The sequence below is a fragment of the Vanacampus margaritifer genome, chromosome 14 (genome assembly GCF_051991255.1).
Source record: "Vanacampus margaritifer isolate UIUO_Vmar chromosome 14, RoL_Vmar_1.0, whole genome shotgun sequence".
Lineage (NCBI taxonomy): Eukaryota > Metazoa > Chordata > Actinopteri > Syngnathiformes > Syngnathidae > Vanacampus > Vanacampus margaritifer.
Genome location: NC_135445.1, coordinates 21,431,093 through 21,446,408, shown reverse-complemented (window position 1 = coordinate 21,446,408; position 15,316 = coordinate 21,431,093). Strand labels below are relative to the sequence as shown.

The following is a 15,316-nucleotide window of genomic DNA, read 5'->3' as shown; positions in this document are numbered from 1 at the left end:
TTGCAAATTGGCATTAAAGAATTGTTATTAGCTTCCTCGCTTGGTCTGATAATTTAAAACATTACTATACACATTTGTATGATGCAAGCTCTAGGCCAGGCTTGCCTAATCCTGCAGGTTTTAGATGTTTGCGTCCTCCAACGCACCTGATTCTGAAGAGCAGGATCGTTATCAGGCAGAGCTTGCTGATGAGCTGATTATAGGAATCAGGTGTGTTGGTGTACGGAAGCATCTAAAACCAGCAGGACTCCGGCCCTCGAGGACCATTTTTGCTTTGTTATTTGTTTCAGAAACTAAAACAACTTCCAGAATTGGCTATAAAATGCTGAGGAAACTCCACTCTGAGGCGTCCTAGCCAATACAAGCCGTTGCGACAACACCGGCTTGGAGTGAAAATGCAAGGGTTGCGCACAGGTATGAAGTTAAACGCAAGCACGGCACTCCACCGTGACGTCTGTGACGTCGCCTCGGGTGCAAGTATAGAAAGGCCTTCAGAGTCCCAAAAAATATGGTAATGTTATATCTGCATCTGTGAGCATGTCTCGTCTGAACGATATTTTTTTTTTTTCATTTTGTTAATTTGACAAAAAAACGTTTATTTGGAGGGAGTTGTTCCTTTCCAATGACTTGATTTCCTCTGCCTGGACTGTCGCCAGTGAATCCCCCGTGATGATTGAATTGCTGCCGCTTACTTACTATGCTTACTTGGACACTTCAAGGAAGTCGGGTCGAGATGGAGGAACGGTGACTATTTATAAAAACAATTTTAAATGTAAACAATGCCTATTTACCACATTGATTAACAGCTTTGAAGCCACTTTCTTTGAAGTCGGCCAAGCGGTCACTGTGTTGTGTTGTGTCATTTACTTACCTCCAAAATACAATGAGGACTTTTTAAATTACTTTGCAAATCTTCTTGCCGAAGTCATGCTAAAATATAATCATATCCTTTTTATTGGGGACTTTAATATTCATGTGTGCTGTCCTGAAAAAACATTGGATAAGGACTTTTTAAGCCTTATATGACTCATTTAATCTAGTGCAGTGTGTCTGGCCCCACACATGAAATAGGTCATTCTTTAGACTTGGTTCTTATTTATGGTCTCGCGGTGGTCTCACATCTAAAAATAGTGGAAAATGTGATATCTGATCATATGGCTGTTTGCTTTGATGTTGGTTTTCCCCCTGCCTCTGCTGTTAAATCTGCCGCTCCTGAGTCAAGACATAACATTTTTAACCCCCCTCACTGCTGGTCAGTTCTTTGATCCATTTGATGAGCTTTGTATCCCCACTTCACAGAGGAACTCAGCTCGTGGTTCCACTCACGCTGCCTCAATATACTGGATTCAGTGGCTCCAGGTTCTGTTTAAATGGACCCCAGAAGCCAAAATCGCGTTCACCAAATGCAAAATCAATTGTTTGCGTTCTTGCCTATTATATATGTTTTAATCCATCCTAATCCAGATCTCCCTTTCGTTGTTGAGGGGCGATGCGTCGGATTCAGGAGTGGGGGCAGTCCTTTCACAGTACTCTCCAGTCAACCAGAGACTCCACCCTTGTGTCTTCTCTCGAAATCCTAGTCCAGCCGAAGCCAACTACGACGTGGGAACGTTTATGGCCATTGTACTGGCCCTGCAGGAGTGAACGCAATGGCTGGAGGGAGCCAAGGAACAGTTCACTGTATTCACGGACCACAAATGGTCAAATGGTACTTCATTTATATAGCGCTTTTCCACCTTAGAAAGCCCTCAAAGTGCTTTACATTCAATTAGTCATTCACCTACTGATGACGCAGCATCAGGAGAAACTGAGAGTTTAGTATCTTGATACCTCTGACGCGGTTACAATGGGATGGGATTGAACCTACAACCTGTGGTTTGTGAGATGACCACTCTACCACCCACATCAGAGCAGCCTCCTGCCAAGGCCAAACAGGTACTCGCCCAGTTTAACTTTGTCATCATTTACTGCAGTGGTCTTGCTGAGCTTGCTGTAAGATCTCTCTCTCTGTTTCTTGATAGTGTATTGCAGAGAGTGTCGCTGGATCAGCCGCCCTTGTGATATCATCAGCAGGGTTATGCGCCGTGTTCACATATCTCAAAGGCCTCGGATCCGTCAACTTCTGAATCTCAGCCACTCGTTATTTTAAAGGAAAACTTTAAAATAACATGAATCTGACTGTAACCAGGTGAGGACAGTGGTGGAGTCTGTCCAGAGGGTGATATTGTTAACAGTCAGAGTCAGCTCTCGTTGCAGGAACGTGACTATTTGGGCAGCTGTCAGCTCCAGCTGGGGCATAGACTGTTGCTTTTTCGGGGCCACTTTAGATATAGCTGTAAGAAAGGCCACCTCCACACGTCCTTCTGAGTCCTGTGTGCGTAAGTAGACCACAGAGCCGTAGGCCTTTTTTGATGCATCTGCAAACACGTGAACATCTCTAGAGCAGTTTGAAGTGTCTATGGCAGGACTGATGCAACAGCATGGAAATGTGACTTTGGATAGATGCTGTAACTCTTCTTCTCACTCTGACCAGGGCTGTAGTACCTCCTCAGGTATGGCTGAGTTGTCTCACTCGCGTTGTTTGTCCCATAAGCGCTGCACTAAGACCTTGGCTTGTGTTGTGAAGGGGACAAAAAAAAACAAGGTATCATCCAGACACGTCTAAAGCCGGGACAGTATTGATCCTTGACTGTCTTTTTATCCGGGTAGCCTCCCTTTTTTGGGGGAGGCCTCAGAGAAATATTTTAATTTCTTCTGTTCTTTTAAAGCTACTCCATGAGAACAGTAATCACGCTTAGACGCTTTAATAGACTTCCATCTTTGCAACGAATAGAGAAAAGGGGTAAGTGACGTATGCCGTAGAGCAGTTTTTTGTGTGGCAGTCAGTGTTCCTACCACACTCCTCAAAATTGCTTAGTTTCAGGAAAGCGACACAGAACCCCTCAGGCCATGACAAAGGTACCATTCAACTGGCTGTAAGTGATGTTTTGATAACATTATAGTCAAGTTATGACAATATAATTTGAAGGTTGAAAAGTTCCTAAGTGCTGCTTTAATTCACCCGATTATGACTGAAGTTTAGCTCACTGTAGGCTCAGGCTCGATTGGGAGGGAACACCAAGCTCAGCGGACACGCATTCCATTAATGTATACATGGCAAGTCACCTCTTTTGCACAATTTGATCTTATTGTAAGTGTAGCACCGAGTCGACCCTTTAACAAAGTAGCCCTACATGTGATCGGCACCAGAGGTGCACCCATATCGACGCGCACAGTTGCGCAGACTGCGCACATTTTCCTCGTCAATCTCATCAAATAGTTCTTCTGGTCTGTAAACAAGACTGATAGGCACCGTAAAAAAATTAAAAAGGCGACCAATTCCGTAAGTGTCGTAATTTTAGTCAGTTCCATCCATTCTCAATACTCACTGCACAGCCAACCCGAAGTATATCCAAGCAACACGATTGCCTCATGCATCACTGGCCAAATTGACTGGTAAGTTTTTATCAATAACCACCAAAATGTATTTTAACCCGCATTCGGCGAATGGTAATTTCGAACCCTGGATACAACAGTAGAGGATGACCAAAAAAACAAAACAAAACACTGAGCTATAGCAAGAACAATGTGGTGGTTAGAGTGTTTAATGTTGCTAACCTCATTGCTAAAAATGTGTACAAAGCCTTCACAATGCATGAAATAGAAATTTGAAAATCTTATTTAAAAAAATATACATATTTAGTAGTAGTAGTTTTGAGACAATAAATATGAGTGGACATACTTAGTCACTGAAGCTGGTGGGACAGGGGTTGAAATGGAGGTAGAATTCACATTCTGGATATCAGTCATGGCTGATGTGTGAGAGGACTCCTGAGTTCGTGGCACAGTACCCATACGATACCAGATGCCCATGTTGTTAAGCTCTCTGTTAAATAAAAACAAGTTGTGGTTATGCATCCAATATGAAATAAAAATGACTAAAAAGCATGGACTGTTAGGAAGCATTGATTATTCACAACAACTTCTGAGAAACTTGTAATATGCATTTATGATACTTTGGCTCTAATTTATTAAATAAAAAAGCCAAACAATTAATTTTGCTAATCTCTCTCAAAAAAGAAAGAAAATAATAATTTGCTCATCTACCCAAATGCACAAAATACTGCCACAAGTAAATGCAAATAGGTTAATTTGGCACATGCAATGTGATGTAGCAACCTCATATGAATTGAGGTGGCTGATTTTGCATCTTTAAATCCTATGCCTGAATGGCAGGTGTGAACCAGCAACAATGACTGCATTTTTTTGTGGTGAGGCATAGTCAACATGAGAGATGGCAGAGAAAACAAACTTTTCTGCTTGTATAAACATTTTTGAACTGCCAGAAACAATGGCTTTAAATAATTGGTTCCACATTGCATTTTGCACCTCATTAAAACAGATTGAAGAGCTATAATATAATATATAATAATAATAATAATAATAATTATATATATATATATATATATATAAGCGTTTATATCGCGTTAACTTGAAATGCCTTTAACGGCACAAATTTTTTTAACGCTCGATCGCCCCTTATTTGGAAAGCCTCCTCTAAGGGAATTCAAGTTGTGACGTAAATGACAGGATCACAAACGAGGTTAGACAGGAATCTCCATGGACTATGATGTTTGCAGATGACATTGTGATCTGTAGTGAGAACAGGAAACAGGTGGAGGAGAAGCAAGAAGTGTGGAGGTTTGGCCTAGAAAGGAGGGGAATGGAAGTTTGGCCTGGAAAGGAGGGGAATGGAGGTTAGCCGTAGCAACACGGCGTATTTGTGTGTGAATGAGAGGTACCCAAGTGGAAGAGTGAGGTTACAGGGAGAAGAAACCAAGATGGTGGAGGAATTTAAGTATGTAGGGTCAACAGTCCAGAGCAATGGAGAGTGTGGAAAAGAAGTGAAGAAGCATATGCAGGTAGGCTGGAACGGGTGGAGAAAAGTGTCAGGTGTGAAGTGTGATTTATAGAGTTCCAGCTCAAATGAAAGGAAAGGTTTATAAAACTGTGGTGAGATAAGCGATGTTGTTTGGTCTGGAGACAGTGCCACTGAGGAAAAGACCGGAAGCAGATCTGGCGGTGGCAGAGATAAAGATGCTGAGGTTCTCTCTGGGAGTGACCAAGATGGAAAGAATGAGGAATTAGTACATCAGAGGGACAGCACATTTTAGAGGCTTTAGAGGTAAAGTCAGAGAGTCTAGAGGAGAGATAGTGAGTATATTGGCAGAATGATGCTGAGTTCCCAAATGCCAGGCAGGAGGTCTAGAGGAAGACTAAAGAGGAGGTTTATGGATGTAGTTAAAGAGGATATGAAGGTAGTTGGTGTGAAAATAGAGTATGCAGAGGACAGGGTAAGATGAAGGCAACTGATTCACAGTGGCGACTGTTGGTAAACATGGTAACAACACTTTAATACATATATTTGTTATGTTTTTAATTGTTTTTAGAACTTTTGTTATATATAGATTCAATGTTTCTGTTAGTGTGTATGGATTTTATTGAATTGAACAAAAGTAAGACAATGTGAATATTACAAAGTACTGATAAAATTTAAAAACAGAGTTGAAATTGTTTCAGCAAAACACCTGGATGTTATTATTACAGCAAAAGCATTGTGTAGTAAATATATAATGTATTGTGTATGTATATGGCATACTAGCTATTTGGACTAACGAATGAAAGTCACTTTGTAAGTCACATTGTTAAGAAATGTGTGTGATAGACTATTTATTTTGCCTATTGTAAATAACCTGTTAAGTCAATAAAATGAAAGAAATTGATTTAAGTAACGGAGGAGATTGTTAAATGACGAGAAAGTGAAAATGTTTAATCAAATGCCAGACAACTCTGCCTCTGCAGGAAAGCCAACCTCCCATCAAGGGTAGTGACTGGGTTTTGATCAAAGGTCCAGCCTAAGGTGGGAAGGTCCTTGTAAGTGTTGTTGTCGACCCCGAATGGTGTGAAGATCGCTGAACGACCCTCCTGGATTCACCATTTGCACAGCACAACAGGTACCATTGACTAATAGTTTATCTGGTTGCGGTGTGAAGCCTGACCGAATCAAGGTCAGAGAAGGGGGGAAACAAGCAGCTTGTCTAGCTGTGGAGAAATTTTTGACCAAGTCAGTCAGTGAGATGGATGGGAGCACATTCAGTCTGCTTCCCAACAAGGTTCCGCAACCGCTTTTAAGTCTTGGGCCTGTACATTGTGCTGGAAGTGTCAGAAGGGACAAATCAAGGAACATCGAGTCCCTTTCCTGAATCGAAGATGCGATCGGACTCATTAGGGGCTTTCTTTTGTTTTTATTTTTGGGGACACTTTGAGGGGGAAGAGAGTGAGTTGGCTGAACTATTAATGCTGAATATTACATGCAGAAACATTGTGCACACGGGGATTATGAACAATGGACAATATACACACAGAGCAACAACACATTAATTGCAATTGAAGGACAACAGTATTTTTTACATATTGTGCTGATGATTATTTCACTAATGTGTTTTTTATGATGGAAACAAAAAATATTATGTTATGCTCGATGATGGTGATATTTTGCCTATTTGACAAATACATTGTATTGGTAAGTTTTAAATGATTCTACTGTCGAAATTCTAACTGAAGTGACTGATAGGTGATATGAAAATTTTAGCAAATATGTGATCAACGGGGGGAATGTTAGATAAATGTATCTTAATTATCCCATATTTAGTCTTTTATTAATTGCAAAGCATTTAGTCAACATTGTGAATTTATTCAACATTGTGACCTCTGTGCGAGTTGGAGTCGACTGCAGTCACGAAGCTTTATCACAAGACAGGAACTGTGCCCTCATCACAAGACAAGTGGCAGGAACATTTTTATGGTTGAGAAGCTTTATTGAGAAACATAAGCTTTTGAGGGGAAATCAATATGGGTTTAGAGCAAAACGGACCACCTCAATGGCAGTCATGGAACTCGTAGAAGCAATATCTACTAACATAGATAATGAAAAAATTACTGTTGGAATTTTTATAGATTTAAAAAAAGCATTTGATACTAATGAATAAATTAGAAAGATACAGCATAGGAGGTTTGACATAAATGGATGAAAAGTTATTTGGATAATAGATATATGTACTTACAGTTTAACAATATACAATCAAAACACTTTGGAGTCCCCCGAGGGTCTGTGCTAGACCACAAATTATTTATTTTGTATATAAATGATATCTGTTGTGTCTCAAAAATATTCAAAAGTGTTTTATTCGCCAATGACACAACTCTCTACTGTTCAGGAGAAAACCTGAAGCAGCTTCTGACTACTGTGGAGTATGAATTAAGCGCATTAAAAAATTGGTTTGATCTGAACAAATTATAACAAAACTTTTAGAAAACAAAGTTTATAGTTTTTGATGAAAAATTTTGGTAAATTCAATTGAAATAGAAAGAGTGTATGAAAATAAATTTCTTGGAGTAGTTATATTGATGAAAAATTAGATTGAAAGTTACACAGATAATGTCGAAAGGAAAATGTCAAAAATTATTGGGATACTATCTAAAACTGAGGATGTCCTGAATAAGAAATCATTATATACATTATATTGTTCATTATTATTACCATAGCTGACCTATAGTGTGGAAATCTGGGGAAACTCATATAAAACAAAGACACATCCTGTTTTCAAACTTAAAAAAAAAGACATATGAATTATTAATCTATCAAAATATACAGAACCAACTCGTTCTCTATTTATTAAATCAAATACAATGACATTTTATGACTTGAGTGAATTTAAAATAGCACAACTAATGTATAAAATATACCACAATCTACTCTGCCACAGTACTCAGAAGCTGTTTGAAGTTAGAGCGAGTCCTTATAACATAAGGGGTACAAGTGTCTACAATTTTTTTTTTAAACAAGAACAAATGTGTCGCCACTAGGGCGATATTTACACGGAGACTTTTATAATGACACACTGAGATCGAAGATGACTTTTATTTTGATACGGTATTCCAGTAATTTGGTTACCTCTTCCTGTCTAGCAACCATTTTGATTGCTGCCTGGTTCCTACTTGTTGAAAACAGTTTTTGCAAACTAAATGATGATCTTGAAGACGCTAGAATCTTCAGTAAACAATGGCAAAAGGTTCACTACACCACAAACTCCTCGTCATTGCATCAGAGTTTAACTGGCTGGATAGCTACAGTAGCCACACTGCAGTAAGGACAGCACAACAAATATGAAGCAAATGTGTGTTTCTGTAAATCAGTCACTTGTGCTGAATTAAAAAAAATGTTTAAAAGCAAAGTTTTAAAAAATTACTTAAATCAGACGAGCTGTTCCAATTGTATATATGGTGTAATTTCTTTGGATGTATCGGTATGAGTGTAATGAAAATTGTACATGTGAGTATAAGGATATGATTCATAAATGTATTATGGTATATGCCTATAAATTTCATGTACATATGTTGCTGGCAAATGTGCGTATATTGAAGTGCACTTGTATATATGACTAGGTTTATACATTTTTCTTTTGTTGAAATACATTAACCTTATTATTGTTATCAACATAAAACGAATAAAGGGTAGGACTAGATACATTTTTAACTTCCTCCTACGCCTTTTGAACATATAAACTCTTTTCTTTCTTCCTATTCTTGTTTTCCTTTTTACTTCAACTTATATTTTATACTTGTAATGTGTTTTTTGTTTTCTTCATGTTTATATGGTCAATAAAAAAAAAAAACATAACTATAACCATTATCCTCGTGAGTAATAAGAATATATATCTCGTCTTCCTTCCGTGTATGTTTATTAAATGTTCTAGGCTGAATTAACCTGACAACTCTCAGTGTTCAAACCTTTATAGATTTTAAAATAATAATAACAATAAAATAGAATTAAACTAATATCCAAAACATTTATTTCTAAGTAAAGTAAAATATCATCTGCATATAGATTAATTTTATGTTCTGTTACCCCAGAGTGAATTCCTTGAATCCTTCTTTCCTGGCGTATGGCTAATGCAAGTGGCTCAATAAATATTGCAAATAATAAAGGGGACAGTGGGCATCCCTGTCTTGTGCCTCTCTGCAGAGTAAAACTCTGAGATATAATCCCATTAGTAGTAACTGTAGCTTTAGGAGAATCACATAATACTGACACCCAGTGAATAAATGACTTCCCAAAGCCAAATTTATTTAAAACAGCAAAGAGGAAGGACCAGTTAACTTTGTCGAAAGCTTTTTCTGCATCAAATGATATAATAACTGCCTTTTTATCATGCCGCTGTGACATGCTAATAAGGTTAAAGAGCCTCCTAATATTATTAGTAGAGTGACGATCTTTAATAAAGCCTGTTTGGTCGCTAAGAATGATTGTCGAGATTACTGTTTCTAGTCTAGATGTGAAGGCCTTAGCGATAATTTTAATATCAGTGTTAATTAGTGAAATCGGACTTTTTCTGGCTTTAATAAAAGTTGAATTGCTGCTGTATTCATGTGTGGGCGTATGTAACCATTAGTTTTAATTTCTGTTACTACTCTTAAGAATAGTGGAGCAAGCATTAACCAGAAGTGCTTAAAAAAATATAGCCGGATAACCATCCGGGCCAGGTGCTTTGCCAATAGGCATACTATCTAGAGCAGTGGTCCTCAACCCTGATCCTCAGGGACCGGTATCCAGCCGGTTTTCCATGTCTCCCACAGCCAACACAGGTGGAGATCGTTATCAGCCTTCTCCAGAGATTGCTGATTAGCTGATGATGAGAATCACCTGTGTTGGCTGTGGGAGGCATGGAAAACAGGCTGGATACCGGTCCCTGAGGACCAGGGTTGGGGACCTCTGATCTAGAGCACTGTACAACTCGTTTATATTAAGTAGTTTACTGAGGTATATTTAAGCTACAGAGGAATGCCTCAATATGCTCAGGGTTAGGCTTGTTAGTTTCTTAGTATAGGTTGCGATAATAGTTATAAAAAATTTGATTAATTTCTTCTGGTGATTGTGTGCATTCACCAGTTGTCCCTTTAATAGCCGTTATAAGAGATTTTTCCCGATTGCGTTGAAGTTGGTTTGCCAGAAATTTACCTGATTTGTTATTATATTCAAAGTTGTTGTATCTCAATTGTTGTACAGTGATACCTCAGCTCACGAACTTAATTGGTTCCCAGAAAGTGTGTGTGAGGCGAAAAGTTTGACTCTTTATTCTTTGTGCTGACTAAAAACCTCTTAATTGACACCTGTTGCTTTCTGAGTTGTAAGGTCTTACGAAACTGAGGCATCACATTATCATTCATCATGTTGATGATTCTCATAGCCACAGTCTTTTCTGAATGGTACTGTTCGATAAAAGCCTGCACATCACTCCACTTAGTTAACATGGTCTTGATGCTCTCACTTGATGCTGCAGCCATCTCCTCCTCCTCGTCCTCACATGACAACTCCTGAATGGCTTCCTTCTGCTTGTCCTCTTGAAGGCGAATCAAATCCTCTGTGTTGAGGACCTCATTATGGCCAGCAACAAGCTCCTCAACGTCATCTGCATCCACTTGGAGTCCCATGTTCTCTCCCATGGAAACAATGTAGTTCACAACAACAGAGTCTTGAGGATCAAATCCTTCAAAGTCCCTCTCAAGGATGCATTCGGGCCACAACTTCTTCCATGCTGCTTTCAAGGTTCGAAAGGTAACATCATGCCAAGCCTTTTCTATCAGTTGAACACAATGATACACATTGAAATGGTCCTTCCAATAATCCCTAAGGGATAGGTCGGTGTCATTGGTCACGCGAAAGCACCGAGTAAATAAAGCCTTAGTGTAAAGGAAGGCTTTTAAAGCTTGCGATCACTTGCTGGTCCATGGGCTGCAGGAGGGGGGTTGTGTTGGGAGGGAGGAATTTGACCTTGATGAATTCAAGATCACCTTGAAGTTCCTCCTTCAAACTTGGTGGATGCGCTGGGGCATTGTCAAGGAGAAGAAGACACTTGACAGGGAGTCCTTTCTCCTCGAGATATTTCCTCGCTGAAGGAGGGAAAACATCATGCATCCAGTACATAAACAGGAGACGAGTAACCCAAGCTTTGGTGTTGGACTTCCACATTACAGGAAGCTTGGATTTAACCACCTGTTTTTTTTTTGAAGGCCCTTGGGTTTTCTGAGTGATAAACCAACATCGGTTTTATCTTACAGTCGCCACTGGCATTGGCGCACAGCAGGAGGGTTAGCCTATCTTTCATAGGCTTATGCCCAGGGACGGACTTCTCTTCCTGTGTAATGAAAGTCCGGTTAGGCATCTTTTTCCAAAAAAAGACGGTTTCATCAGCATTAAACACTTGATGAGGAACGTAGCCTTCTTCTTCCACCATCTTGAGGAATGATTCCTTGTAAGCTTCGGCAGCTTTATCGTCAGAACTGGCTGCCTCACCATGACGAATGACACAATGAATCCCTGTACGACGCTTAAAGTTCTCGAACCATCCGTGGCTAGCCTTGAAATCATCAATGGATGACGAACTTCCAGGTTGCCTCTTGATGATATCCGAGTGAAGTTGCCGCGCTTTCTCGGCGATAATACCCTCACTCACACTGTCCCCTGCTAGCTGCTTTTCATTAATCCAAATCAACAGAAGTTTTTCAACCTCTTCTATTGCCTGAGACCATTGCTTAGACAACACAGAAACACCTTTAGCCACACACGCACCCTTAATAGCTTCCTTGTTCTTAAGGATGGTAGCAATGGTAGACTTAGCGTACTGGTACTGGGACGCTAAGTCACACAAACGCACACCTCGTTCGTGTTTTTCGATGATCTCCTTCTGCTCGACGTAATTTTCTTTAAGGTCTTCTTAGGCTTAACACTAGCCTGTGGTTGGGTCTTTTTCAGTCCCATGATAGCAAAAGTACACTCCAAAATGGTCCAAAATGTCTACCAAACACAAACCACGTCCGCACTCAAAGAAAGGGGGTGATGAACTGGGACACCCGTGAGCGTGCGTCAGCTTCTCGTGATTTCTCGTGTCGCGTGATTTGGTTCGTCCGCCGAAAACTAGTTCGTCAGCTGAGACTATAGGCTCGCGAATTTAATGTTCGTGAGGCGAAAAGTTCGTGAGCTGAAGCGTTCGTCAGCCGAGGTATCACTGGTCTAACTGTATTTTTTTATTTTGTAAGTCAGTCCATATTTGGTTATTTGGGTTTATTGCGTACTCATCCGTCAGTTGTTTAATTTTATCTTCCAAGTCTTTTTCAAATTTTTGATCCTGTTTCTTTTTATAAGATGAATATGATATAATTTTACCTCTAATTACTGCTTTCCCAGCTCAGATGTTAAAATGCCATGTAAAAACGCTAAATCTGGTTACTTAATTCTGTCTGTTAGCGAGAGCCACCACGTCGCGATAACTTATATTGTATTTGGCAATTTGTAACTAATAGATGTGTTTTTATAGTCAGGAACCCAATTGCTGCCAGCAGGATCGAGTATACTACATAAAATGACACCTTACAGTCACCAACTCTTCAAGATTCACTTCCAATGGGCACTAAGGGTTAATATTCGGTATCACTGCATGCCAGTGGTTAACTTTATAGGTGCTGTCTCCCCTGGTTGCGCGTGGGCGGCTCTGCCCCTCTGTTGGCTGCTAGGGTGGCGGCTGCGTCTTGGCCGTTCCCTGGGTCTCTTGGGGGGGGTGCTGCGTTGCGGTGCTCTCTCTGGTGTCCGGGGCGGCGCCGCCCCGTCGCAGTCCGTCGCTCCGTGCCCGGCGACGCGGTTCGAGACGGGTGGGCCTCCAGGGTGCCCCGTGGTTCCCACTCCCCTCCCCCTTCCTCCCCCTTGCCACCTCTCCCTCCTCGCCTCTCCCCGCCCGTCCTCCGCCTCCCTGTCCCTTCTCCCTTGTCACCCTTCCTCCTCCTCACCCCTCTCTTTGCTGCCCTGCCGCCGCCCTTTGCCCTTCTTGTCGTCTCCTCCCCCCGTACTGTCCCCCCTCACCTGGGCCGGGGGCTCCGTGGCGGCTTGGTTGTGTGTGTGTGGGGGGGAGGGGTAAAGGTGGCGGGGTGGGGGTGCTGGGGCTGGGTTGTGGTGGGGGTCGGTGGGGCATGGAGGGAGCAGGCCGGTGGGGTGACTGGCAGGCCTGCCGTGCCCAGTTCTGCTGCGTTGGGCTTGGGGCACGGGCCGTGTTGGGGTCGGGGGCGCTCATGGCTCCTGTGTTTGCTATCCGGCCAGTGGCCCCTGCGGGGCTCGGGTGTTTTGCCTTGGCGCTGCCGTGGCCTGGGCGGCCATGGGGAAGTGTGCTTGCTCTGTCCTGGTCGGGGTCGACGGCTCCCCTATTTGGTGAAGGTTTTCATGCATGCCAGATCCACCACACTAGCATCTATCGAAATTCAAACACAATCTGCTTCTTTCTCTGGTCGTTGAATCGGTGGAGGCTGATGTCTGTGGATCTCACTCTGCTTCATCTATCCTTCCTTCCTTTCCTCAGTCCCTCCTTTGGTCTCTTGAGGTCTCCCTAATTTTTGGGATTTGAGATGTTTCTGGGGTTGGTGAAAGAATCTAGTTGGTAACCCGGTGGGTAGTTGGTGATGTCTGGTCGGTGCTGGATTCCACTTTCTTTGATCCTTCCTTGGGTCTCCTGACAACCTCACGACTCTAGCTGGATTCTGAAGTATTCGGTTTAAGTGAACGGTATGGGATTTTTAATAGGTTTTAGGTAAATTAATGAGTACACACTAACACGCACGCACGTACGCACGCACGCACGTACGCACGCACGCACGCACGCACACATGCACGTACTCACGCAGATACAAAAAAAAGAAAAAGAGGGGAAAAAAAGATAGAGCAATGATGATGACATGTCGACGAATCGGTAAGATTACCGAATGAACAATACTGAGCTCTCGCTCAAGAAAAAAAAAGCAGAAAAAAAAGAAACTGACAACATAAATGTCAATCATTGTTAATTTCAAAGTTAAATTATCGAATGATAAACAAAACATATAGAATGGCAATCAATCCCAATTTCTTGCCCTGATTGGTGGACAGAGTCAGGGACACGAGCCACCAATCAGAGAGGAGCGCTCACACAGCCCACACCAAAAAAAAAAAAAAAAAAAGGCCACAATAGAATATTTAGAAGATTTTCTGTCGACACATTGCTTATATATGTAAGAGGATTTATTTTCACATTGATATATTTATTTTTGGGGATCTATTTTGTTTCTAATTTGGGAGGACGGAACTACAGTATTGTAAATGAGCGCGATTGGTGGAAGGATACATGAAAAGGAGGGGGAGAGATTGTGTTAACGAAAGAGTAAACTGAAAGGCGGACGTGACTGAAGACAGTCATGATGAGAGACGAAGACAAAATGAAAGAGTGGCTTACAGCCACCGTGAAAAAACAAGTGCAGCAAATGAAGCTTCACGAGCTTGCCATCATACCGGGAGGCTTGACCAAAGAACTTCAACCACTGGACATCGGTGTAAACAGGGCGTTCAAGTTTAATCGAGTTTCTATCCTCCTTGATTGGTTATAGGGCGAAAATCCGTTGTTTCTCACGGGTGCTATCGCTCTAGAAAGTTATGCTTGCCGATGACGTCACCGGAATCCTAACTCAAAAAATTTCAATGTAAATGTAGCATTAGAAGAATCTTTCCAAATAAGGGTGGTCGTTAATCGAGTGTTAAAAAAATGAGTGCTGTTTAATGAACATTAAATTAATGCAAAATGAACATGCTAATTTTGACACCACTGGTAAATAGTAATATAGAGATATGTGTGTGTCCAAACGTTTGCAATAAAAGCATAGTTTAAAAAAAAAACATTGAACAAACCCAATAAAGGTGTACTGTGGGGGAGCCTGCTTTGACCTTCCCAGGATACGGATATCACAGATGGCTGCCTCTGTAGAGTCCCGTGGGATAAACTTGATACAGAGTCGCCTCTTCCTGAACGCCTGTTCCTCTACACAACAAAACAAGAAATAGTCACATACCTTATTGATTGTAATGGTATCTTAAACAAAAAACAGCTGAGTCAAAGGTCAGGTCATGCCTACTTTGACTCCTTGTTAAGCAACTCTAAGCAACTTGACTCTTAATTAATTTACTCCCAAACATTTTTACAGAAGCAATATATTGAATGTTTCCGTTTTGCAGCAATTACCATTAGATATAGCTAAATTTCATCATTGTTAACAAATCCAGGGCTTAAAGTAAAAAAATTCCTGAGCCTGAACTTTTGCTGAGGAGCGGTGTTGCAGTGTCCAACGTGCCGATTCGTTGTTCGATCGA

At 41.2% G+C, this 15,316-nt stretch overlaps 1 protein-coding gene across 11 annotated transcripts in view; it reads right to left on the bottom strand.

Moving 5' to 3' along the window:
• The window catches only part of LOC144034208 (multivesicular body subunit 12B-like), a 102,681-nt gene that overhangs the window by 59,944 nt on the left and 27,421 nt on the right, over window positions 1-15,316 (bottom strand). For all 11 annotated transcript variants that reach the window (XM_077542804.1, XM_077542797.1, XM_077542796.1 and 8 more), the window contains 2 exons: window positions 14,858-14,987; window positions 3,782-3,925 (listed from right to left, as the gene is read on the bottom strand). In XM_077542804.1, the coding sequence (XP_077398930.1) occupies window positions 3,782-3,925; window positions 14,858-14,987 (274 nt within the window). The remainder of the gene's footprint in view (window positions 1-3,781; window positions 3,926-14,857; window positions 14,988-15,316) is intronic.